The following is a 26996-nucleotide window of genomic DNA, read 5'->3' on the forward strand; positions in this document are numbered from 1 at the left end:
TGGTCAGTACAGTTGACAATGACCTAGTTTGTCTCCAAGAAAAGAATACATGTATGTATTTCTACCTAAACACTAGCTTTCCTCAAGAGCATATTCTACCCACCATACACAGAAGCCTTCAAAGAGACAAATCTGGAGGCCAGGTGGCTATTCCATTCCCTAGGTAGATCTAATACAACATCCAATTACAATTTCATCCATTGTATTTCCAATCCAGAAATTAAAAATTTATCCGGACTTTTGCTAACCTGTAATTCCCCAAATATTAAAACCTTTCCATAGAAGTTGAAACTTTGCTCTTTTTAGTGTTCAAAACACAGATTGCCCAAAGGAACATTAAGATTTATACAAGCAGTATGTTCTTATTATATAAAAAAAGAAGAACAAGTAAATTCTCAGGTCATAAGCAAATATGTATTTCTATCATGGTTTACTCCTAGGAACTTCCTGACCTTTTCAAATTCCAAAGCTTACATACCAAAGAGGGGTGAAAAAAGGGGGAAAAAAAATTAAGATAGAAGTTCCCAACCATGCTTCAACCAAAGGCAAAACTGACCTAACTAAAACTTTCTTAACCTCAGCACAACCACACACAAAGCTATAAACTATTACTCCTGCCAATTGGGGCAGGAAAGCACAGTATTTTCTTTTATGAAAATATGTAAAGACAACATGTGAGTAGATCAATATAAATTCACAAATGAGAAAGATTCTTTAAGTATTGCACATCAACCTCCCGGACCAAATTTTCACCAACACATACACTACCAGTGTTCTACATACTCCATGCATAGAATTCTGATAATAATAGAATAACAGAAGCCTTCTTTAATTATTGGAGAATTCTGTCTTACTGTATTTTGAATATTTTTCCTTTATAATTCAAGCCTTTGCAAATACTTAAAGTACCATTTTTTTCCCCAAAATGTAAACACCCTTCCCTCTGTCTGCTATTCATTTCCATTCTTTGTGATTTTCATCGATCATCAGTTAAATGAATTATACTACAGCAATCACATCAATCCAGTTCTGTAATTGGAAACTGAAACACTAAAGCATTTAAAGTAATTTGTCATATAGTTAAAGATAATGAGACAACTGCGTTTGATATCTTAACTCATTTATGAGTGCTCTTTGATGCAAGGCACTCAGAAATATAGTGATAAAATGTTCTCTCCTTTGTTTTCAGGATGGCTTCACTTCTAAGCAAATTCAGAATAAAATTCGCTGATATTAATATCATTTGTGATATCAATATAAAGCCCCACAAAGAGAGGTAAGAAACATTACCAGAATCCATTATTTAGCAGCAGACCTTTATCAGGAGCTTGTTTCTTTTATGTTGAGCATTAAAAAAAACCAAACAAAACCAAAACACACCACAAAGAATAACACTGTCACTTTATTGCAATCATTTTCCAAGTACCTAAAGCAGGAAAAAGAAAAGAACCTTTTAACAATCACAACTCAAAGGGTCAAAACTATAGGCAGCCTTTTTCTTTATGTTGTAATTATAAGGCTTAATTTTAATAAAGACTAATTAGACACCATACTTATGAGCCACTAAATTTAACATGCATTTTATGATGGCTTTTCATATCTGTTAATGTTGCAATAGACTTCACTTCATCATATTACTCAGTTAGTCACAGTTTTCTTGTAAACTCACCATCCTCTGCCAACTCAGCCTTCTGGGTTTTACCATGAATTCATAAACTTAACACTTTTCTGGCCAAACATAAGCATACTTCTCCTTTCCCATGAGGACAATATTATAATACTCCTCTATCACTCAAATATAATGAAGGTTCGATGTTTTTAAAAATTAACTTATCTACAGAATTAATGCTCTTAAGCAGAGGTTAGGAAGTTGGTAAACAGTGCTTAGGAAGCTCCACCTCCAACTGTATTACCTAAAAAAAAAAAAAATTTCTTCAAGTTCTTGCTGTCTAAAACATCTCTCTATAGAAATCACCTATTTCTTCTGCTTTATGTAGACAAAAGTATATAGCAGGTTGCTCAGGGAATAACTGAATCCTAACTCAATTCACAATATTGCTCTTGGTCTTAAAGACCATCTGAAAGTGTTCTCATCTTGCTATGCTCTCTTCCATTCCATCCTTTACTCCTCTCTTGATAGGTCCGTAGCTATTTCATAGTCAAAGGGCTCCTCTTCTCCACCCAAAGCCTTTCCTCTGAGTTCAAGTGCAATCTCAAGTTAGTCTCTGAATCCTTCTGTGTCCCATTTCTCCACACACACACACACACACACACACACCCCTGCAAAAACAATATTAGATTCACCAGTGTTTCTACAGTGCATTGGAGATTTCGACTTAGGAAATGCAATTAAAGAATATAAAGATTTTATTACTAGATACCTAAGGTCACTTATTAGTGCCCTCTTGATCTCTCAGTTAATATTTTTTAATTATACAAAGAACGGTGCAGAATACTTCTCTTTTTTCCAGTACTATGCAGTGATATTGCATAAATAAAAGCTATCAAAAAGAATTCATATCTGGCGTTAACATAAAAATCAAACACATTTGTTACATCAGCACTATCTGAACAGAACAAGTGAATATTGTGCCAGACACTTGCTAGACCACTGTATCTCTCTCCCAGCTGGCATCCCATTTATTTCACTAATAATAAGAGGATTATCACTATTTTACATACTGAAACAGACACTAAGGATGTTGACAAACTCTCTGGCGACTTAGCAACAGCAACGTTAAATGCTGCACGTCACAGCCTTTAGCCCACCTCTTGACTTCCTGACCATATAGCAAAGTCCAACCCATGCCCAGCCTCCCATTTCACTTCACAGTGAGGCCGGTCAGCATAAAGGGCTCATAGAAACACACTTACATTAATACAAAAGAAACTCCCCGAGGTCTGTGTGCGATGACAGAAGCTTTCAACAAAGGGGCAAGCAGGGAAGTACAGAAGGATGATAAGCTTCTCCAGATGATGACAGTCAAAAGCTTCAAGAAACAATTTGAAATTTAGAGAGAAAAGTCTGTGGAAAAGTGGGGAAATTAACACAAATCTGAGCCCCCATATAGCAAAAAACCTACATCATTTCCTTCAGCCCCTTGCTACAGGAGATCTATATCACCTGTTTCTCCATTTCATTAAAACTGTGACAGTAAAACTGTATCAGTCAGGTGATTGCTCCAGTTAATGCTAAAACAATAATAAAAGCTCAGTATTTATGAGGAGATCCATATTCATCGTTAACATTAGTAACCAATATACTGCAGTTTGAAATTACTGTAGAACCCATTTCAGTATTTTTGCTACAACCAGGAAAATGCAGAAAATCCTCTGCAACTATAATAGGCCAAATGCAGCGTTTAATTATCCTCAAATAACCTTCTAATTATCCTCAGATAACCCCAAAATATTGAAGCGGCACAGATACAACTTGGGGCACAATGTAGCAAAGAATAGTTAAAGATTTTTTATTTTTTCAGCTACAATTATAGGTAGTGGGGCCTGCCATACACAGTGTCTGTGAAGTAAGTTAGTGAGTTCATAGCCTGCAGCAAGACCTCCTTTGTAATTCCTGTTTCAGCTGGAAGTTCTTTGAAGAGATGATTGAGCCATATCGCCTCCATGAAAGCTGCAAAGATATAACAACTGCTGAGAAATTAAAGCGAGAGACTCCATGGAAAATTACAGATGCAGAGCTGGAAGCATTCAAGGAGAAGGTAAAGCCTTGCCTACCTTTTTACATCTGAACGTTTTCTTACACTCCAGATGTTTGAAGCGAGAAAATGCGAAATACCAGATATGGAATTAGAAACATGACATGTACAAACCTGTATTTGATATTTACAAATTGGATTTATATTGTAAACACTGCAGAGGTGTGTTATGATTGCATTATTCAGCACTCTGTAAGACCTTGGCATGTTTACACAGTATTTTCCAGGCTGAGAAGCTCTGTCCACATCAGAGCCAGCCTGATGAAAACCACCTCGGAACCAGAAGCCACACAGTATTGCGCTGAGCCTGAGCTAATAAGATCTGCTGAGAGGTTTATTAAATGGCTCCACTGTTTTAGAGCTTGAACGTCTTAAAGAGTGCAGTTCCAAACATTCACCACTTTGGGAAATTTAGAACTGAATCTAGACCCCGCAACTGGCTCTAGGAATTCTTCCAAAGGCAAGATTTAACACAGATTCTTACCTCAGACTAAGGTAAGACTTAGTCTTGAAGACTAAGTCTGCCTACAATGCAGGAGCTCTCCCACAGTTCAGAGGCACTCTAAGGCTGATGTTGGCTGATCCACTGGGTGAAATGGAACCTGGGCTGCTCTTTAATTTTGTTGGAACATAACTTCTTAGCAACCAACCACCAGGCTTCATCAGGCCAGTGCCAAAAGGATACTGCAAACTCTTCCACCCTTAAGAGACAAGTTCTCCTGTAACCCAAAGAGAATTAATCTAGCAATTTTATTTATGGTTCCTGTTGGATTAACCTGAGGGCACTGAGATTTTAGTTATCTCCACTTTATGGTGCTGGTAACTTCCTCAGCGGAGCAAGGATTGCAAGTCTGAGCCCAGAGCCGCTAGAGGTCACAGCCTGACATATTAACATAAGCTGAAATCAATGGTGATTTAAGATAACACACTATACTACTAACTGCAGCAGCTGGGAAGCAGACTGACTGCTCCTTGTATTACCCTTTTCATGGATTTGATAACCAGCATAAAGTTATGGTAGTCAGCTGTGGGCAGAAAACTTTTGAAGTGCTCTCAGCATAAGTCATCAGAACTTGGGAGTCAGAACCCTTAGAACATCTCAGTATAAAAACAACAACAGGAATATAATCCCAGATATACACGCTTGTGTCCAGAACCAGTGAGGATACAAAAGGAAAGAAAAAAATACATGATTAAGCTTGGTCTTGTCTAGGTCACTAACTAAAGAACCAGGAAAAAAAAACCCATAGGTTGAAAGCAGTCAGCAATATGAAAATGCCAAATCTCTCTATAAAATAAGAACAGGAACAAAAAGTTTAGCTTACACACCTGGAAAGACATGCCCCATATCTTCAGAAGTAAGGCAGTTCTGTGAATTTTATGGAGGACATTAGAACACATTTAAAATTCAAGAGAGAAAAACCTGGCAGCATAGATAAAGGGTGATGTTATAGGATAATTCTCATGAGATATCTGGCTAAATTATAAGGATACTTACTTATATAATGTGTAAGAACCGCAAATTTTTTGTGGAGAAGGAAAATTTAAGGTTTGAATAGAGAAAAAGCAGCTTTTTATCTTCTCTGGGGAAAGAAAGAATAATTTATAAGACCAGTTAAGATACATCCATCTCCCATGCTGCAATCTCCCTGTACACAAACCTGCCCTGATCTCTTGTTCCCTATGACTTGTGTTAAGTTACAAAAACTTTGAGGGCCTCAGCCTGACCAGAAAGTAATCTTGGCTGAATCTCAAAGTAACAGCCATTTATGCAATTTGTAAAAGTCCATACAAATGCACAATACATAAAGCAGCTAAGTCTTCCTCCAGATTCCTGGTCTTTTGTTTAAAAGGTGAATTTCTGGCAAGGTGCTCATTTACACGCTGACATTCAGCCCTACCAGCATGGCAGCTGAACACTTCGAAAATAGATGAATTAATATATTAACTGCCATCAAACAATAGCACAAAAGAGTCTCTGCACAGTTCCCAGACAGCTATACTCCATAGCCAAAGAAATACTTAAAAACCATGTCTGAGCCAGCTCTGGTACTGTGTCAGTACAAAAATAATCCCCATCCCCAGGAAATCTTACACAGTGAACAACTCTGGCCCCCAGGTAGCTATACTAATCAAGAAGTATGGCTTAGCCTCGTATTTTGCCATCTCTATCACTCTGGACCACAGAGCAGACCTGGCTTTCAATGCTGCCAAAGCAACAGCAGAAAATCTTGTGGGCAATGGGTAGTGTAGAAGTCCATAAGGCACCAGAACTGAGGATCACTGACCTAACCGATTTTTTTTTTTTTTTTCTTTTCCCCCGTTTCGTTTTAACCAGAGTTACCGCCAAGTCCGTCTGAATGAACTCTTACAAGAGCATTCGAGGGCAGCTAACCTCATTGTCCTGTGAGTTGAAAGATTTTGGTTCTAACTTAGAGCATAATCTAATGTGTAAAGGGATTCTGGACTAGAGCAACAGAAACACTTGTGTTAATTCATTGAGGGCAAAAATAATCTTTTAAGTACCTTCTGAAGGACTTGCATCTGAACTGATGGTTCTCTGGGACTACACTGAATATGAATCTTTCCTAGTAGTTCTTCATAGCTTAAAACAAAGCTCTACTCATGAAAATGTGTCAAAAACGTAATCTTCACATCTAAATCTACATGTTGAGTGTTACACCTGCTTACTTACCTGCGGAAAATACACTTTTTCCTTTCTTTTCCCCCAACTATTAACAACTCAAAGTTAGAGAAAGGATTCTTTTGGTTTGCACACAATAAATGAAGTCGTTAGCCAAGATTTACTTGGAACTATGTGAAACCGAATAAGGATGATGCAATTGCATGAAGAAAAAGAGGCCACCAATAAAATTACAAAAATTTAAAAAAGCCATTTTCAGAATCAATTTTTAGTTAGAGTAGATAAACCTCTTTAGCTTTATTAATTCAGTCTTCAAAAAAAGGGATGATCAGGTCAAGTTTACTGAAATTGACCCATACTTTAAAACTCCCATCTCACAGTAATTACAGATCAGAAAATAAGCTGATGGACTGCAAAACTGTGCATGTACTATATTTTTATCCTTTTTTAAAAACCGTATTATGTGTGGGGTTTATGACCCCAAAAATGCTTCTTTACCAGTTTAAGGTTACAATCACCAGCAGTCCATGTCCAGTACAACTAGCCATGTTAATGGTACTAACCAGGTGAGCAAGAGTTTGCAAAATTAGGGCTAGCTAAATGGTAGCTTTGTGCTTTGTAAGATTAAAACAATCATGCAGTCTAGTTATGAACATTCAGAGTTGTATATGTTGATATATGAACAGTTGATGTTTTCTACTTAATATTTAGCAAGATGCATGTTATCAGGGCTATGCCTGTCTTCATAATGTTAATTTTATTTTTCTCTCTGTCTAAACAGGAGCCTCCCAGTGGCAAGAAAAGGAGTAGTGTCCGATTACCTGTATATGGCTTGGCTAGAAATTCTCTCCAAGAACCTTCCTCCAATCCTAATGGTCAGGGGCAACCACAAAAACGTACTGACTTTCTATTCTTAGTAAAACATCAGTGCCTAGAATATCCCTTGCTTGATTTCAACACCTACATTTTTAACGGCAGCGATGTATTAAAAACACACTTATCTAATACAGATCTAAAATTTACATAATTGACAGAAAATTTTTCAAAAATCCAAAAGCAACACAGTGAAGAATTAGATAAAAACACGTAAATGATCCCTGCTGGTGTTACACTCCAGTACAGCCAAAAGAAGGAAAATCTACCTAGAGAGATATATGTATATGTATCTATCCCACATGAGACAGCAAATATTTCAAACAGATAAAGAAAAAATTCCACTAATTTTATAAGGTATCGAAAATGCTTTTGATATTTATCCTAGAAAGCCAAAATTAACTGCTACAATGCAAAACACATTAAATCTATAAATAAATGCTGCTTTCAAATTGCACTGGCATAGTTGCTAATAGACACACAGGAGGATTACAAACAAATGCACCAGCTTGGGAGAGAGAAAAAATAACCTGTATGGTATCCATCAGGTCAAAGTCATAAACTGATATATTGCAAGTAGAATACCTGTGATGCTGTTTAATTATAATATTGCCAAATTAAGACCTATCCCTACAGCAGATGCTTTTACCTAAATTGTTCTGCTAATTTATATTAATTCAAATGCTTCTAATTAACTGACAAACAAAAAAAGTTACACATATAAAATTATGAACTCTATATGACAAGACTTGATAATGAATTTTCAAGCTCTGACATGGAATGGAATGTATGATTGCAATAATTAAATGTGGTAAGTAAATTTCACAAAGAAATTAGTGAAATACTACATATTCTGACAATTTTTGCTATGAATGTTACGGGTTAATACAATCTGACCTTATACTTTGGGATAATACGTACAGTGATTTATGTGATTAGAAAAAAAATAAACTCCATTAGCTGAGTTGAATACCCTATTTTTTCTTTCTATAAAATATTTCTCTTATTTTTAGACCTTCTAAATAATATTCATTATACACTAACTTGAAATAAAGGAAATACATTAAGTTGTGTAATTTTGCTATTTTCTATTCTGCAACATTATTATAGTACTATATCATTTCAGCTGTCAATAAATGCAGCTTCTCTTTTCAATGGGGAAAACCATACCCTGTGTGTAAGCATTATTTAAAGACCATTAAGTAGCGCAGCTCATTTAATTACTCTAGTTCCACAACTCCTTTACAGAGATCAACTGAAATCTAAGGCCCAGGAAAGCCAGGGGACCCTGAATTTCACTAAGTGTTTATTTTAAAGCAGGCCTCAGATCCCATCTTTGGTTGAATTATTAGAATCTAACTGGCAGAGGATCTAGCACTCCATCTCCAAAAATGATGAATATTTGATACTCATATTTTTCCAAGTTCAACAGCAGCAATTCAGCAGAACATGGTAATGTAGCCCAATAATCCATGTTTTATTTTCTCCATCTATTAAAGGCAGGATATGAGATACTGATACTTTCTCATAATGTTCTTCCTTCGCGCCTTCTTACACGTTTACAACCGGGTTGAAGGATCATTTTGCAGTCTAACTGCACGACACAGATATACGAGTTTCCTAGATATACCAGGCTTACTGCACACCTCTGAGCAAACCAAACCTCACATTCTTTACCTGCAAAACAAAGATATTATTCTCATCCTTCACAGTGATGTTAGCAGTGATACAGTAGCTTGTTACATGCTGTCAGGTCCTTCCACCTTTGTAGAATTGCAACGGCCACGACCCTTTCCACCTCACTTCAGATGCCGAACAGGTATAATCTGCATATGGTACCCAGACAGTCAATGGGAAGAAAATGAGCTTTTAGGGAGGCTCCACTTAGGCCTTCTATAAGCATGTTTCTTATCACAATCTATAGAAGGACCTGGGCGAATTACACACCTTCATTAAGCCCTTCAATTATGTAAGAGTGAGGATTATTTCCTGAATGTTCCCAAGTACTGTAATTCTCAGTCTACAGGGAACATCAACCCAAACTGATCTGGGGGACCTAAGCAGATCCAAAAACACAAGAAGCACAATGCGAACCAGCAATGGCACTTTCAACACTATTCGCACTTCTCTCTCACAAACACATCCCTGTGGGCATTGCAACAATAAATCCCAAGAGGTACATTTCTAAATGAACAGCCATCAAAAACTAAGTACTAACATACACATCACTGTAAAACTCTTAGACTACAGTGATTAATTAGAAGAGGTATCCACACAACAATGTTATGGGATTTATAATGAGCAGCACAAATTCTGTATGCAACTGTGTTTAACACTTTCAGGTAGTTATTTCCACAAACTCACAAGTAATTTTAACACAGTAGTTTCCTAGGAGCTTCTATTACTTGTTCCTCGCCATGATTTCTGAAGTGTGTGTATGACCAGTTTGGAGAGCATACTAATTATGGACGCTCTTACACTGCAACTTCGATTGCAAAATTTTGTTAGTCCACCTACCTCTTTTCCCACTTTGTAACAGACACTTCCTCTTTTACATACATTATGCATAAAACAACTGCTGAATTTTAATCACCATGTTAGTAACTGAATTCTAATTACAAGTTTGACATCTCTAGAAAAAACATGGCTCTAAAGCTGTCTAGCACATTTTGAGCTTATATCACAATACCAATTCTGCAGGTTTAGATAATCTAGGGTTGATTTGATCAGCCACAACAAAAGCAAGCATAGATAAGGTGACCAGGGACATTAAAATGTGGAAATACCATTGCTATGAAGCAAGAACAAAGTATATTTTGACTCTTCTTCAAAAGTCCAGGCATCCTGCACAGCTAAGCTTGTGCCTAAGGGCCTGTTAAAATGATCCACTACCGCTCCTCTCATCACTGAAGCTTACCTTTCCCTCCTAATGTTAGCAGAGCTCCAACAGGTATGACAGAAGGCATTTCATCATAGTTCAGAAAATACATTTTCCTTAAATCTTTTTACAGCCGCTGGCAAGCTGCCGATCTTGATCACATACCCCTAGGGCATAGTGCTTAGGAACAGTAATAGGTGTCCCCACCTAGCGCTCCAGAACAGCATTCTTCCAACATGCTTTTCACTAGATTTTCAGTCTCCAACAGAGATTAGTTTTGGGAGGTTTTGTTTGTTAATTTCATTTTTCAAACCAGCAGTGAAATAGCACAAGTAGAAAAGCTACCGGAAAATGCATCACATTCTGAAGATAAACAGCTGCAACTGCTCAAGCCACATTGTGCAAAAAGCACGCCACTATCATACTTCACACCCAAAGGGGTTATCTACTTAGTCATCATAATCACAAAGTACAAAGCTCTAGCCACTTGCGTAGTACGTTTCACCAGTCTTAAACCTCTGCAATTTTCATTACATCTTTGAAAAGTCTTACCAAAAGCCTTCCTGGCTAGGCAAAATATGACAGCCTGCCCTTCATTCTAAGAAAACCTGGACATTACTCATCTTTTCCCTCTTTTTCTACAATTCAACGTGGTATTTCAAGATCTTTTTTAAGGCAAAAGCAGATTCAGCAACTGATTAATAGTTTACAAATAACAGACATGACAACAGGTAACATGAATTAGCACTGAAGTTGTAGATATGGAGCAAACAGCTACAGAGTTTTAGCTATTACTCACTCATTTGACTCCCCATACCTGTTCGTCACCTCTCCTCTGGCAGAGGTCCCTGACTTATCAGCAAAGCTGCGAGAACGGGATTTGAGTAACCCTCAGCCTCTTCAACCTGAAGTTCAGTGGTCTCCCTCAAGATGCTGCTTCATGTCATTTGACTGTCATTGGACTTCAATGAAGTGACTGAGGATCACTCCAAGGTCCTGCTCTTTCTCCCCTGCTACCCGATTGTAACTTTTGTCAAAGGGCAATAAACCCTTAAAGTGCTGCAGCTGTTTGCCAAGTGAGTGACTCTGCCCTCAAGTTACAGGTGAGGAAAATCAAGGGTTTGTAACAGTGCAGTTCAGCATACATCAGACCACTGTTCAAACATCTATCCATTCTGGTACCTCGTTGGCATGGCTCCTTGGCAGGTGTGTAGCCCATCGAGACTGCGTGGCCAGTGTCGCTGAGGTAACACCTCACTCTGGCCTTGACTCTGCTAGGAAAAATGGAAAACGTAGCTGTGCCAGTGCAACAACAAACAAATATAGCGAATTTCAGCTCACATTCTCCACAAATAACAAGAGTAATAACCCACAGTCACGGCATTGCTGGAATTTCATCAGAGGAAATTCGGTTTCAAACAAAATAAAGCACTAAGGTTGTTCTGGAACAGAGTAAAAAGCAATGGCAAAAATCCACACCCCCCACACTCTACAGCAAAACACAGGATCAAAAATAGATCTTAATTATAAATAAACACCCTCCCAGCAGCCTTTTAAATTACAAACCTTAATCACTGTGAGAGAGACAGCTGTTCTAAGTGAGACTGGGGTGGGGAATCTCTCTTTTAAAGCCAAAATTTTCTTCTAATAAAAATGCTCATTCTAACACCAAAACTTCAGTGGGGAGAATTTTATGGATTATTATCTGTGAAAGAAGCTCTGTTTCTTTCTGTGTACAACAAAGCAGCCTCCACTCCTACTCTCAATCTAGGTCAAAGGCAGATAATTTCAGTTTATCTCGCTATTGTTTTTTGAAGTTAGGAGGAAATGCCCAATGGAGAGCAGCACTAATCAGCAATCAAGAATGCAGGAATGTTGACCAAGTCACTATCTAAAGAGCAAACAGCACATTCCCAGGACCAAGGCAAACTTGCCCAGACTTTAAGCACAGGGTTTTTCTCCTTGTAAAGATCTGGGGAAAAAAGTGTGACTCGGTTGAGACGTTTCTCCTTAAGAATATGTTTGGATGAGTCCTCCTATCTATTATTCACAGACTTTCAGGCTACCTTAGACGTAGTGTAGAATGCAGCCTGCCTCACCAAGCCAGGCCATTCATACAATTAATATTTTTCTACACTATAATGCAGGATGCAGTTGTAACCTCTATAAAGTTCTGCTTGCATAAATAACCATTTATAATTAGATATTCATTTGACACAACTTAAATTCTTATAAACTTCAATTTGTGGATGGCTTATATCAGAAGTCATGAAATGTGCTAAGTAGCTTTTTCACATAGGTCTATGATATATACACATTCTCATTCAAACAGTGCATACTATTAAGACTGAAAGTGCTGAACAGCAATAAAAGAAACCCCAAATTGGGACATTCTTTAAAATATTTTTCACAATTGGACTGCAATGTGTAGCAATGGTTTCACTGCCATCTGGCTGCATTTAAAAAATGCACATAGCAAGGAGACAATCACATACTTTGATCTTAAAAAAAAAAAGTCACAAAGGACACTTGTTGACAAAATTTAGACTAGCAAACAGAACTCCAACAGTCTGCAGCTATTTTGCACAGAGCAAAATACATCCGTCAGAGTGGTCAAGCACAAGCTTTGCAATCATGAATCCAATAGGTACTCTCGTCAGCCCACAGCACAGAAAACTGCTGAATGAGGATACAGAAAAGGTGGAGTTACTGAATGCCTTCTTTGCTTCAGTCTTTACTGCTAAGGCCCACCCTCGGGAATCCCAGAAGCCCAGAGACAGGAAGACTTTCCCTTGGTCAAGGAGGATCGGGTTAGAGATCCTTTAGGCAAACTGGCCACACATAGGCCCCGATGGGATGCACCCATGAGTGCTGAGGGAGCTGGCAGATGTTACTGCTAAGCCAGTCTCCATCATCTTTGAAAGGTCATGGAGAACAGGAGAGGTGCCCAAGGATTGGAGAAAAGCCAATGTCACTCCAGTCTTCAAGAAGGGAAAGAAGGAGGACCCAGGAAACTACAGACCAGTCAACCTCACCTCCATCCCTGGAAAGGTGATGGAACAGCTCATTCTGGATGTCATCTCTAAGAATGTGGAGGAAAAGAAGGTTATCAGGAGTAGTCAACATGGATTCACCAAGGTGGAGTCATGCTTGACCAATCTGATAGCCTTCTATGATGGCATGACTGGCTGGGTAGATGAGGGGAGAGCAGTGGATGTTGCCTACCTTGACTTCAGCAAGGCTTTTGACACTGTCTCCCATAACATCCCCATAGGTAAGCCCAGGAAGCACGGGTTAGATGAGTGGACGGTGAGATGGATTGGCAACTGGCTGAATGGCAGAGCTCAGAGGCTTGTGATCCCTGGTGCAGAGTCTAGTTGGAGGCCTGTAGCTAGTGGTGTTCCCCAGGAGTCAGTACAGGGTCCAGTCTTGTTCAACTTATTCGTCAGTGACCTGGATGAAGGGACAGAGTATACTCAGCAAGTTTGCTGATGATACAAAACTGGGAGGAGTGGCTGATACACCAGAAGGCTGTGCCGCCATTCAGTGAGACCTGGACAGGCTGGAGAGTTGGGTGGAGAGGAACCTAATGAAGTTCAACAAAGGCAAATGCAGAAATAACCCCATGCACCAGTACAGGTTAGGGGTTGACCTGCTGGAAGGCAGCTCTGCGGAGAAGGACCTGGGAGTCCTGGTGGACAAGAAGTTAACCATGAGCCAGCAGTGTGCCCTTGCGGCCAAGGCAGCCAGCGGTATCCTGGGGTGCATTAGGAAGAGTGTGGCCAGCGGGCTGAGGGAGGTTATCCTCCCCCTCTACTCTGCCCTGGTGAGGCCACATCTGGAGTACTGTGTCCAGTTCTGGGCTCCCCAGTTCAGGAAAGACAAGGAACTACTGGAGAGAGTCCAGGGGGGGCTACGAAGATGACTAGGGGACTGGAGCATCTCTCTTATGAGGAAAGGCTGAGAGAGCTGGGTCTGTTTAGCCTGGAGGAGACAGAGAGGAGATCTTATCGACGCTTACAAATATCTTAAGGGTGGGTGTCAGGAGGATGGGCCCAGACTCTTTTCAGTGGTGCCCAGCGACAGGATAAGGGGCAACGGGCACAAACTGAAACGCGGGAAGTTCCACCTGAATATGAGGAAAAACGTCTTTGAAGGTGACAGAGCACTGGAACAGGCTGCCCAGAGAGGCCGCCAGTCTCCTTCTCCAGAGATATTCAGAACCCGCCTGGACACGATCCTGTGCAACCTGCTCGAGGTGAACCTGCCTTAGCAGGGGGATTGGACTAGATGACCTCCAGAAGCCCTTTCCAACCCCAACCATTCTGTGATTCTGTGATTCTGTAACTATGGGGGAATTTAGGGAAGTCTTTCATAGACAGGCTGGCAAAAGAGGCCAGTGAATATCAAAAACAAAGATGGTGAAATCATATAAGTATTCTGCTCTGACTGAGAGATAACAAGACAGGTGGAGCATTGATAGGTTTTCCCATCTACAGCCTCGACAAGGAGGGGAAGCAGTTGTTTTCCTTTCATAAGGTAAATGCTTCTGTCACTGCCTGACAATTTCTGAAGGCGGACACAGGTTATTTGCAGGAGGACGCAAGGCGGGACTGCCGGTACGCCACGCGTGTTAACGGCCCACGCCTCCAGCGCGACTCGGGCACGGGGCGGCGCCGCGGCCTCCCCGCGGGACCTGCAGCAGCCGAGGCCGCCGCTGCCAGGCGCCTCGGCGCCGCTGCCCCAGCTCCCCGGCGCGGCCCGGTGACAGGGCCCGCGCCCCTCACGGTGGGCCCCGGCCCCGCCCGCCGCCGGCCGTGCAGCCGCAATCGCGTCCCCCGGCAACGCTGCGCACCCCGCGGGGTCCGGCCGCCGCTCGGCGGCACCGCCACCGCCGCGTCCCGCGGAGGCCCGCGGCGCCGGGCCGCCGGCGGAGGGGCTGCGCCGCGCCGCATGGCAGGTAGAGCTGGGCAGGGGGAGAAGGGGGCGCCGCCGCCCCCCTCCTGCGCCCCACGAGCCTGTTCCCGCCGGAGAGCGGCAGGGAGCGCCGGGCGGCGGGACGGCGACACGCTCCCCACACGGCGACGGCGTTATGCTGGCCCGGTGCCTCAGCCGGCTCCTGCACCCCCGCGGGCGCAGTAAGGGGGCGGCGGGGGGACTGGAGGGAGTACACACCGCCCGGCCGCACTGCGGCCCGCCTCTGCCGCCGGCCCTATCCCTCGGGGGCCGCCCAGCCGCGACCACGAGAGGCCACGGGGCGCCACGACAGGCGAGTCCCGCCCGCCGCCCCGAGGCGGGAATCAGCGCCGCCAGGGGCCCCTCGCTGAGGGGCCGGGATGTTGGGCGCTGAGGAGGAGCCGGGCCAGGCCACTCTCACCGGGGAGGGGTGGCGAGGTGCACCGCGCGGAGAGCGGCTGGGGAGGGAGCGGTTTCCCCCTCTGTTTCCGCCGCAGTGGGCCGGGCCGGTTTTCGCGGGCTTTTCCCTCTCCCCTCACAGCGTGTCTCTTTCGCCTTCCCGTCCCCGCTCAGCGATGCCCTCCTCCGAGACCGTTCTGCAGCCATCCCCCACCAAGAGGCAGAAGGGCTCGGTGCCCGGGGACCCCACCGCACGGCTTCGCTTCAGTAAGCTCTCCGAGAACGCCTCCGCCCCCTCCAGGGGCTCTCCTCGGGCGGCGGGCTACGATCTATACAGGTGAGGGTACCCCACCCAGGGGAGGGGCCCACGCCACGGCCCAGTCCCGGGCGGGAGAGACGCCGCCGCCCCGCACGGTGCGCCCCTTGGCTCGGGGCTGTGGCGCGGCGAGGGCCCTCATGAGGCAGGTCCCCTTGCTGAACGGAGCCCCCCGGAGAGGCTCGCCGGCCCTGCACAAGAGGAGGCTAGAGCTGGCCTGTTCGTTAGCTCCCTTGCTCCTCCATCCCTCTCCCTTCATTTCCAGAGATCTGTGGTCCAGTCACGCTCTAGCACCGGTTTCTTCAGGTAGCAATGCAGCCGTTGGCCAAAAGTCAGGCTTGACACATCAGCCTGAGTTGCTGTTGGTGTCAGCATTGACTGGGTGCCTTCCTCACGAAACAAAAAAAAAAAAAGATAGTGCATGTGGGCCCTTCCCTGCCAGTGCTTATGCTTTTCTGCTTTCGTCTTGGCTGATGGGTGCTGCCCGCTGAAGGAAGTTGTGGCAGTTTGATAATGCTCCTAGCCAGAAACCATGTGCGTTGCTGTACAGACAGGTTTTGGTTTGCTTGAACTGGTAATAACCATTGTTCCAAGGTTTTCTCTATGTTCAGGAATATTTGCAGCTAGGCTTGTGGTTGTTTGCATAGTCCTTCTGTGATTCAAATACAATCACTAGTTATATCTGAACTCCACTTCCTCTAGCTTCCCTTTTTTAGTATTACTTAGAATAATCAGCCTATCTTTTTCTTCTTTCACCTGACTTCCTTCCTGAAACTTTGCTTCACCACAGATGACACTTTTTTATTTCTTTTGTGTTACCAGGTTTGGTTTTGTTCTTTTTCCAGTGCTGCACTGTACACCTGGAAAAAGTCCGTTTCATAAAAAACCTTTCAGTGCTTCCCAGTCTTTAAAAATCAGTTCTTCATTAAGGCCAAGATATGCTTGCCTTAAACAAGTAGAACAGTCTCACTGTGGTATTGTCACTGCTGCCTTTCATTAAGCCTCCAGTTGGGTAGCTTCAGAAAGTTCCTAAAATCTCTTTAGTTTGCAATTCCCAACAGAATCACGTGAATTGTGAACTTCTGACCTGCTCAGGGGAAAAAAAAAAAAACAAAAAAAACCCCAACACATTGTTGCCTAAAATTTAACTTAATAGATTATTATTTTTGATTACAACTAGTTCATCTGCTGTAGAAAGCTTAATCAGAAGACTGTGTTATCCTTAAAGTTTCTGCTTTTTGCACAAAAATTGCACAACCCCATTCACCTAATGGTTAACTTAAAGTTAAACTTGGATTTTTTTTTTGTCTATCTTACCAGTTAAAAAGCATTTAAAACTAGCAATCTTAAGACTATGCTATTCAAATGACACTACTGAAATCTTAAGCTAGCGCCATCAAAATGGGAATATCTTATGTTTTAGGATCTACGTCAGATTTCGCAATCTGTAAATTATTTCTTGTATAAATTCCATGGTATAAGTTCCCAGCAAGAATAATTCTAGGTAATTTTGTACCTTAAGTTGCAGAGAAGAAAGTTTTCAAAATATTCTATATAAACTAGTGTTTCTTTCTTTAACATAGTGCCTATGACTGTGTGATACCACCCATGGAAAAGGCTGTAGTGAAAACAGACATTCAAATTGCACTTCCTTCTGGATGCTACGGTCGAGTAGGTAAGTAAACAGGCTATAGAAGGGCTGCAGAGTTATTGTAGAACAGGTTTGACACCATCTTCACGTTTAGATTCTAACTAAAGCTTTCGGAATTAGTCTACACAAAAAAGAGGTGTCACATGGCTGTGTGATTTATTAAGCCTTGTAACAGACATTTCTTGTCAAATACATTTGAGGTTTGGTGTATGTCAAATGACAAAAAGGATTAGCAAAAATTTTCATAATCTACATAGAACTTCATAGGCTATGTAATAATTCATTTCTCTGCAGTTTCAGAATTTGAATCACAAAGACCAATAGGTAATGGACATACAGAAATACACCCCTGGATGTTTAGAAGCTAACCCTGCAGTGAGAGTACTAGTGTAGTAGAATTTGACTACTTTTTGTGACAATACTTGAGAGAACCTGTTCAAGATATTTTGTTATATTTTGCGCATTCTTTTTCTGAATTATGTATAAATTCTTAAAGTAAAAAAAGCAATAACCACTCCAGCGGAAGAGTGTGATCAGAGTTTGCTGTGTCCTTTCGGATAAAAGGAGAATGCGTGTGCATTTCTCTTATCCCAGACAAAGAAAATTTAGAAAAGAGTAACATTTTAGCACCTCATCAAAGTAGGCTAAGGTAAGTAAAAAACAAAAACAAAAAAAAAACCAAACCTGCACATCATTTAATTTATCTGTGTGTAATATATCGTAGTAATTGCCAAATAGTTTTCCATTGTAACTTGAATGGATTGACCTAATAGTCTTTTGAGGTTATTCCAAACCAGTGGTAGCCACCAAAAATAAACCAGGATTAGATGGTTGTCTGCTCCAGCTGCCCTCCTTGGAGAAACCTACTCTGCAATTGGTGGACTAAAAGATATTCTTGTATCACTTAAAGATTGTGATTTTATTGTAGCCTGTAGCAGCTGTTATTTTGTTTAATATGTACATTAACACTTACAATAGTTCCTGTAAAATTGTGTTTATTTTAGAAAGACTGTGGAAACAGTTCTTGCTGCCACGACTCTGTGCAAACACAGTCTAACCTATAAATATTGTGTAAGAGTTTTAAGAGAAATAAATTATTATACTTACAAAAAAATTCTTGTTTTCTAGCACCGCGTTCTGGTTTAGCTGCAAAGCACTTCATAGATGTTGGTGGTAAGATTTTTGTTTTTACTAAGGCTTTGTAAATCTTGATTGCAGAAGTGCCTTAATTTCACATTTAATATGTGTAAATAAATAATGCTAGCTTCACTTGTAGTCTGGCAAAAGGAGATAACTGGGTAATACCTCAGAGAGCCAGTGCATCATAATTATTTTAAAACCTGATGAATTATAAAAATATTACTGATTTTTTGAAATAATAACCGTATCATACTTTTGTAGGCAATGCCTGGCACAGAAGTTATTTTTTGGTTTAGGCTTTAAAGATGACTTTTTTATATTCTGCTTTCTCCATTTTGACTAAACATCTATGTGTGATTCTTTTCAGTCTAGTGTAAGATGTGAATGAATTAAATCAATAACATACAGATATTCTTTTACACAGAGAATATATAGTAATGGTATTCAAAAGGAATGATAGAAAGCACTGGAATACACTATTACTGTGGGTAGAATTGATTATTAGGATGAAAAGAGCTTTAGTTTACTCTTACTGATGAAAATGTAATGAATTATGTAAAGCAAATGAAATTTAAACTCGTAACTTTGTACATTAATTGACTTAAAAACTGAAAGTCTTTTGAAACAGAAATAAAACTAAAATCCCACTTTCTAGAAGTCTTTACTGTTTGGGTTGTTTTTTCGTTCAGTACTAGCAACAGATTTGTTTTGAACAGGGTGGTTGTTTAAAATATTTTGAGCTTTTCTTTAATCTTTATTAGAAATTCACAGATATCTCTTAAAAAACAATTATTGTAGGCATATCTAGAATCAGAAGCCTTCATGAAAGCCTCACTGTCCTTTTGCCATATCCCTGTAACTGCAACATGAAGTAAGTGATGCTGAAAGTTCAATTCCAGTTTGGCAGCGGGGCTGATCAGAACACAGGCAGGTTCTCTAAGTATCGTATTATAAAATGGCATCTACATTGCACAGAAGTTCTCACCACTAGGATTGCTGTGGAGTTATTCTGAGCACAGATGTAACCACAGCAATATTTAACTAGCACTAAATGTGTATTACGTTGTTCTAATTGTACAAGAATACAGTTCTAAGTTAAACAAAATGTTTTCTGCCTCCTAAAACCTTAAGCAATTGGTTTTTCTGGCAATAGATTGTAGTAAAAGAATCAAAAACTACATTTCTGATGTAATGACATAAAGAAGATGCATCTAATGGATACCTTCAAAAGTGCTGAGTGGCAGAGCACGTTTTTTGCAAGCACATGGTAATTTGAGTCATAATGGAAGTTGACAAGAATAGCGTGCTGAAAAGATGAGGCCCCTTCCTCTTTGCTAGGTTTTTAGTTTGGGTTTTTTTTGTTGGTTTGTTGTTTGGTTCCGCCCCCCCCAGCGTTAAACAAGAGAGAGTACTTAGAAGACTGGTACTCAGCCTTTACTTACTTATAGGCTTGGCTCTAGAGGTGAGGAAGGGTGATTCTAGGCACCCTTCTCTTTCTGATGCCAAGCCAGCCAAAAAGCAAAGCAATTCCCAGTATAATTTAGAGCTGCTGCAGAACTACTTTATTCTGTCTGCTTTATGGCATATCAAAGTCTGGCTGTGCCTGTGATACAGTTCTGATATCAGAGGTTAAAGGGGAGCATCTGTGCCAGCTTTGTCTTAAATAAGAATTGATTCTTGCATGTCTTGTTACACTAAGGTTTTTTAAGTGTTGCTGGATAACACATAAAAGAGCACTAAGATGGGAATCAAAGATTCTCTACGCCCCTATGACTCTCTATAGTATATATGGTCTACTATAGTGTGCTTCTTTAAAGCCACACTGCTGAAACAATTTTTTTTGTTTATATGAAAAAATACATGTGCTCTGTAACAGTCTTTTCAATCTGAAAGTTAAACTAGGAACTACCAGAAGGCAACCAGAAGTGCTTAGCAGGATGACCTATGTTCAAATTTTAAAAAAGCTGACAGTTGACAAACCATGAGTAAAAACAGTTACTGACAGTCAGTAGAGGACTTCTTACAAAAAACAAAACAAAACAAAAAAAAGAAAACAAAAACAAAAAACAAACAACTTGTCCTGCAGAAGTACTTTTGTCACAACAAGGGCATTATCCATTTAAGTAAAAATACATTGCCAGAAGTCCTAAGGGTCAGGGAGAAAAATTGGGATCATGCATGAATATGTTCAGAATTCACATATGCTATGTGTGGATGCTTTCCCAACAAGTGACATGCCAAACTTCTGACAGAGTAAGACAGAATGTCAGACTGCCAATTCCAATGCATGATTTTTCCAAAAATGACTTAAATGATTTCTACCCAATACACATAATTTAGAAAAGTGCCTTAGTGCTCAGCAATGTATATAATTACTGCAACTTGCTGTTCCAGAATAACAGAATGCCAAGGATGTTAACGTGTTTTGCCAGTACGCCCAGTTACATAGAATGAGTTTGTGACCCCATACAGAAGGAAAACTGATCAGGTCTTCCTGGATCATACTTTGCTGTATCTTCCAAGGATCATATATTCTTTGATACAAATAGTGTAGTTTGAACTCAAAATCCACACAGCGGTTAAACTCAGTAAGACTATGTCAGTAGAGGTAGAATACATTTGAAGAGAGAATGATTGGTAGGGAATTCATTTCAGAAAATCTTTACCCTGCTGTGTCTTTAATGGAATTTGAAATTACCTTGGCTTTGACAGTTTCAGTCACACAGCACAGCATTAGATTAATTGTTCTGGCCACAAAACATATTTTTAAATGTTACTTTCTTAATACATGACTTCAACTCTAATTGCAAGTTCTGTTTGTATCGGGTATGCGTTTAAGGACAAAGCCTGCTCTTCCTCTCTGCATCCTCTGGAAAGCTTTCATCCCCAGAAGTGTGCAGGAAGTACAATTCTTGCCTGCTAGAAAATACATCTGATACAATCTGTAAAACCATTACAAGGTGTTTATAGCTCAGCTTAGAAAATTAGAGTGTTTTAGTGAGAGGGGTTTTTTTTCCCCTCTAGTGAATAATACGAGTGATGAAAGTTTTCAGTATTGCTGACTTCAGTTCAGCCACAGAAATATTCATCAGTCTTTTCCATCTTTAGTTGTCAGACAGTTTTCAAATCCTAGAAAGCCAGTCTCTAGCAGTAGTCAAACAGGTAGTCAAAAGAATTTGGTGTCTGTTCATAGAAGTACCTGTTTAGATGACAGCCTTTTCAACAAATACTTGTAAAATAAATTTCAGTGTCTATACATAAAGCTGAGATTGTGCTAATGTTTAAAGGTCAGGGAAGACACCTCACTAGATTCCTTGTAAGTCGGTATAGATCCATTATAATACTCCTTTTCAGCGGGGGCGGGGGCAGGGGGGGAAAGGTTTGAGGTTTAAAAAGGGGTAGAAGTACTAATGTGCCACTAAGCTCCAGTCACTCCGATACAAACTAAGTTTTAGATACTGTGGGGTTTTTTTTTTTCTCTCCCAGAAAATAGCAGAACCATCTGGTAGATCAAAAAGCTTCATTAGCAGTTAAGCACTAACTAAAACATCAAGTAAAATTTTTGTCATTATGTAGAAGTAAACTTGCTTTCTGTCAGAGATACGAAGGCTGAAAAGTTAATTTAGAATGACTTGAAGTAGCCCCAGTTGTTCTGTTCTATAAAGTTTCTTCAGATAATTCCAGCAAAAATGTGGCATGCAAGAGTTTCTTGCATGTATAAATCTAACCATACTATTTTAATTGGTACATTTTGTACTTATAAAAGCATAATCTCCATTTACATAGAATTAGTGATCTGTAGTAATCGGTGTTGAGTATTGTGTTATATCAGAGCAGAATACGGTATTATAACAGAAATAAAACTAGCCCTCGTTATGTTAAATAAGCAAATTCCATTATCAATCTCTAATGCATAGCAATATCTATCCCAGCATATGGTCTAGAAAAACGTTGTCTTAGCTGTACAGAAACACTTGAGAATGGTTTGTCAAATTAAGAATTTATCTGAAGAGCTAATGATCTTTTTATATGCATTTATGTGCATATGTACATAATTTTATGTGCCAAATACGAATTCTGGCTTTCAGCTCTGCAACTGATTGACTTATGTGAACAAATACACCAAATTAATGGGCAACAGACTGCAGAACTTGAGTGATGCTTGAAATTATTTGTGCTGCCATTACAAGTTTGTTGAATCTCTCTTTGTAATGCATCTATGTAGCATGGACTCAGTGTCCAGTATTATATATAACAAAGTATTTGCATAGCACTCTTTAGCTAACGCTTTGTGTCACCCCTGCTTTAGCAGTTATGTCAGGGCTCTAGATTATCGGGTGTTTTAAAAAGGAGGAAGGAATAGTACTTTGCTAGAAGTAAGAAGGCAAAATTTTCATATTATTTTTTTCTAGTTCAGCCTTTTTTGCTTATACACTTGATGTGTGTATAGGATTTGATTTTTAGTATTTTAAGTATTGAATTGCAACATTGAACTGTGGTAGCAATTGTGCAAGAAAGCTCTGCGATCACCAATGTAAGTGGCGTACTGGGATTCTCAATTTAACTGATGCATAGTTGATGTTCTGAAAGCTGGTCTAACCTAAACCAAATAAACAGTACAGGACCTGTGCATGTAGCTTTGGTACATCAAGCTCTTTGAATCGACTTAACTGAATGCCACATTCAAGAATTTTTTAAATAATTTTTTTGATTCTGGAGAACATTCATGCACAGCAACCCCTATGTTTTGTTCACTGTTACTTTTGACCGTGCTCTGTAATTAGGGTCCCTTTAAGCAATTGCATGCAGTTAAATGCCAGCGAGTCAACTTGAGAACTGCATGTTTTTCTGAGTTTTCAGAACTCGGGGGATACTTCCAGTGTTACTAGCACCTTCAGCTAGTTCAGAAGCTGTTCAGAAATGTGATTGGATTAACCCATAACATTACAAGGGTAAGAGAGCTGTATAAATACCTTTTTCACACTAGAACTAGTGCAGAGATTGTGCAGTAACTATGGACTATATGTACTGCAATATTTTCACACACAGCAGGATAAACTAAGGAAAAAGCCCTCAGTTTTCTATTCTTAAGTGTGTATGTTGTAGTTAACATTAAAACTTCAAGGTATAGTCATACTACGATTACCTCTGGTGTTCATAATCTCCAAAGGTAGTACTTCTTATGTATGAGTCTGGGAATGTCTTGGAATTACATCTAATTTTAGTATTTGAATTATTTCTGCAAGTAGACTTCAAAATACATACTTTGGTCCACAGGGAAGCCCAAACTCCAGTTTTTCTACTGGAAGTACACCTTCTGTATCCGAGAGAAAAACCCCAAAGAAGCAGAATACGATTATTTTAATGTGTATTGGTAGATTATCTCCTGAACTATGTAGTTAATACAGTTATATAAAATATAGCAGCCAGCTTGTTTTACAGTATTTACACTTGAATGTAGCTGAATGACAATCAGTTCCTTAAAGCTTTAGTTCTGTTACCCTGCCTGAGATACGGGATTTGGATCTGTGCAAATCCATAGCTCTCAAAAAGAGTTAAGAGCAGATTTCTGCTTGACACTCAAAGAGGTGAAGTTAGCAGAACAAATGGAGCCTGTATTTGGTACAGCTGTCTTGATTTCAGATGGGGTATTACAACTAAAATTAGTAGTACAGTGGTAAAACACTTCTTGATATGTGATGGTGTTTTTCAGTTCTTTTTGCAAGCTTGATTAGCATTTTTAGATATTTCAGTATTCTCATATATATTGTTTAATTGTGCATGAGTAGTATAAAGGATGTCAATATGAGATACTGCAATCATCTACTAATCTAAACCTTATCTAACCTACTTATCTAATATACTGACAACATTTATTAACTGGATATCCCTCTTAATTCTTTCTTATGACAGCTGGTGTTATTGATGAGGACTACAGGGGAAATGTTGGTGTGGTACTCTTCAACTTTGGCAAGGAGAATTTTGAAGGTAAGTGTTAAGCTTGGCAGAGCCTGTTTTCAGCCATCTGACTGGAAATGAGAAAATAATTTTTCTCTGAAAGTCCATGAAGAGTTAGAATTAGCTGAGAACATTTTTCTTCTTACAATTAACAAAAACATGGAAACTTAACAACGTCCTCTCAAGGAAACATGAAAAGATTCCACTCCTAGCAAATTAGGCAGCATGCAAAAAAATCCAAAACAAAACGAAAAAACCAACAAAAACACCCCACCACCACAAAACCAAACCAAAACAAAAAAACCCTGCTTAGCTAAGCGTTAGATTCATGAGCTGTACTGAAGCACGACTTTGTATTAAGTTTCTTTCTTGCTCTGCAGAAAAAAAGATTTAGCTGAGCAGTATTTGAGATAAAAACTTCTCCAGGATCCTGGGAAACATGAGTAATAAAGATATGATTTTCCCTTAATCATGCTGTCTCTCTACAGTCAGTTTTAAGCCTCAGGGCCCAGTTACAATGTTGCCAGTGTTTTTGCAGCCTTTTCTGCAACTTCACAGCACAAGCTTCTTACAGAAGTTCTGTGAACCAGATTGGGTACTAATTGGAAATTTTGATTTCCTTTTATCGGTTTAGGTTCCTCCCCCCTCCCTCTGAAATCAGTTCCTGGGTCTAGTTCACAAAAGGAGCTACATTATACATACAGCTGTCTCTGAATCTCTGCAGTATTTATGCGTAATCATAGAATCATTTAGGTTGGAAAAGACCCTTAAGATCATCGAGTCCAGCCATAAACCTAACACTGCCAAGTCCACCACTAAACCATGTCCCTAAGTATAATGACACTTAAGATGCCGCAGTATGGCAGCAGGCATGAGGGGGGTGCTTTGAGCTGGTACTGCTGCTGAAACTTCACCTTAAAAGGACCAAGGACAAGTTTGTCTTAGCCTGTATTTTTCTGGGACTATTAACATCTGCTTAACTAAGTTTCAAGTAAGTGTTTACACTTTAGTACATTCTGATACTCTTGAAAGGGGATTGTCTAAACTTTGTATTGATTGTTCACCGTTTTTGAAGGAACTAATAATATTTTAACTTCATTGCAGTTAAAAAAGGGGATAGAATTGCCCAGCTCATCTGTGAGCGCATTTACTATCCTGAGCTAGAAGAAGTTCAAGTAAGTTGCCAAAAGAAAATATTTCTGCTATTTTCAATAATTAACTGTTTGAGATAGTTGTATATAAGCTGACATTTATGGTATAGATAAATACTTAGCTTTAAAACTACTTTCAGTGTTAAAACTGCATAGTAGCATTGCTACCTGAATAAAAATCTTGATGTTTTGCATGCATTTACGTGGATTTTTTTTTTTTTTGGTAGTTTTCAGAGTTAACAGGTACTTGAGAAACACTTCAGTGTACACTAGAAACAGTTGTCTCACAATGTGGGATTTTTTTTAAACTTGTACAAAAGGTATTCTAAAACGTCTCTTAATTTTTTGGTTTAGTTTCTCAGTTATAGCTATTGTTACGAGTAAATGTGCCTTTCATTATGATAGACAATATCTGTTGTATAGAAACAAAAGGCAAGTTAAGACTCTAAGCCAACTTATCATAATTGATGTCTTTCAGGCTCTAGATGATACGGAACGTGGTGAAGGTGGCTTTGGTTCTACTGGAAAGAACTGAAAATTATTTAAATATGCTTTCTGTATTTTTTTTTTTTTGTTACGCTATTTGTAAATTTTCATTTGAACTAGAAGTGGGATTTTGGAGCACATAAAAAAAAATTCAAGTTTTATTCAGAATTCTCCGTATCTGTCCTCCTGTCTGTTTTTATAGGCGGTGCATTCATCTGCATTATGGGGAAATGTGCATGACTGACTTGATTGATTAGTTGATGGATTATTTTTTCTTTTTGGATGTTCAGTCCTCAGTAACAACAACTCATTGTTTATGTGCTGATTATACTGTAATAAATTAAAAAATAACATAATGATTTGATTTTATTTTACTCACTTAAACTAAAATGGCTGATTGTTCCTGTCGCGGTTTAACTCCAGCCGGCAACTAAGCACCACACAGCCACTCGCTCACTCCCCAGATAAGTTAAGACTATCCCAGCTGACACCAGGACAGTTCCCTTGCCAGTTTGTGTTCATCTTCCGAAATCTATCTTGCATGTAGCTCAGTATTTCATGCCGAGAGCCTATTTCATACAGAATCAGTGATAATACACTTCCCACTCTGACCCCTACATCAGAATAAGGCAAAGATATTTAATATTGCATCTTCTACAACCTTGTGTTTCTGTTCAAAGCTAAAGTTCTGTCTTTCATCCTTAGCTGATCCTCAAACAGCCAATTTTTCAGCTCGCTATTAACAGAGCAGGCAATACAATGTTTGAGCCAAATAACACAAGTCATCTGAAAATAACTTCTATATAGTAAATAAATGCTACAAAACAT

At 39.8% G+C, this 26996-nt stretch overlaps 2 protein-coding genes and 1 long non-coding RNA gene across 8 annotated transcripts in view; 2 read left to right on the forward strand and 1 right to left on the reverse strand.

Annotated features, from left to right (window-relative positions):
• The window catches only part of SLC12A1 (solute carrier family 12 member 1), a 52680-nt gene extending 44477 nt beyond the window's left edge, over positions 1-8203 (forward strand). For all 4 annotated transcript variants that reach the window (XM_087743035.1, XM_087743034.1, XM_087743038.1 and 1 more), the window contains 4 exons: positions 1190-1276; positions 3584-3719; positions 6055-6122; positions 7142-8203. In XM_087743035.1, coding sequence (XP_087599161.1) covers positions 1190-1276; positions 3584-3719; positions 6055-6122; positions 7142-7277 — 427 coding nt within the window. In that variant the 3' untranslated portion in view covers positions 7278-8203. The remainder of the gene's footprint in view (positions 1-1189; positions 1277-3583; positions 3720-6054; positions 6123-7141) is intronic.
• The window catches only part of LOC148050277 (uncharacterized), a 37412-nt gene extending 26330 nt beyond the window's left edge, over positions 1-11082 (reverse strand). The window contains exon 1 of the long non-coding RNA XR_015701203.1: positions 10929-11082. This is a non-coding gene — a long non-coding RNA (uncharacterized LOC148050277). The remainder of the gene's footprint in view (positions 1-10928) is intronic.
• A 3858-nt stretch (positions 11083-14940) lies between these two features.
• On the forward strand, positions 14941-26558 carry DUT (deoxyuridine triphosphatase). 3 transcript variants are annotated; one of them, XM_087744084.1, is made up of 7 exons: positions 14941-15071; positions 15641-15803; positions 17366-17457; positions 18562-18606; positions 24487-24561; positions 25636-25706; positions 26161-26558. In XM_087744084.1, the coding sequence occupies exons 1-7, from the start codon at positions 15065-15067 to the stop codon at positions 26215-26217; spliced, it is 510 nt and encodes a 169-aa protein (XP_087600210.1). In that variant the 5' UTR covers positions 14941-15064; the 3' UTR covers positions 26218-26558. The 3 variants fall into 3 exon arrangements, with proteins under 3 accessions (XP_087600210.1, XP_087600209.1, XP_009468405.2); XM_087744083.1 differs by lacking the exon at positions 14941-15071 and adding an exon at positions 15166-15249; XM_009470130.2 differs by lacking the exon at positions 14941-15071 and having other exon boundaries at positions 15278-15803.
• The last annotated feature ends 438 nt before the right edge of the window (positions 26559-26996 follow it).

Source organism: Nipponia nippon, unplaced genomic scaffold (assembly GCF_047370975.1).
Source record: "Nipponia nippon isolate SJK-2023a ecotype South Korea unplaced genomic scaffold, ASM4737097v1 scaffold_9, whole genome shotgun sequence".
In the NCBI taxonomy this organism is placed as follows: domain Eukaryota; kingdom Metazoa; phylum Chordata; class Aves; order Pelecaniformes; family Threskiornithidae; genus Nipponia; species Nipponia nippon.

Coding starts and splice junctions, on each gene's coding strand:
- DUT (XM_009470130.2), top strand. CDS start 15,448: ATGTTGGGCGCTGAGGAGGAGCCGGGCCAGGCCACTCTCACCGGGGAG. Junction 18,607..24,486: donor GCACTTCATAGATGTTGGTG/GTAAGATTTTTG, acceptor TTCTTATGACAG/CTGGTGTTATTGATGAGGAC. Junction 25,707..26,160: donor CTGAGCTAGAAGAAGTTCAA/GTAAGTTGCCAA, acceptor GATGTCTTTCAG/GCTCTAGATGATACGGAACG.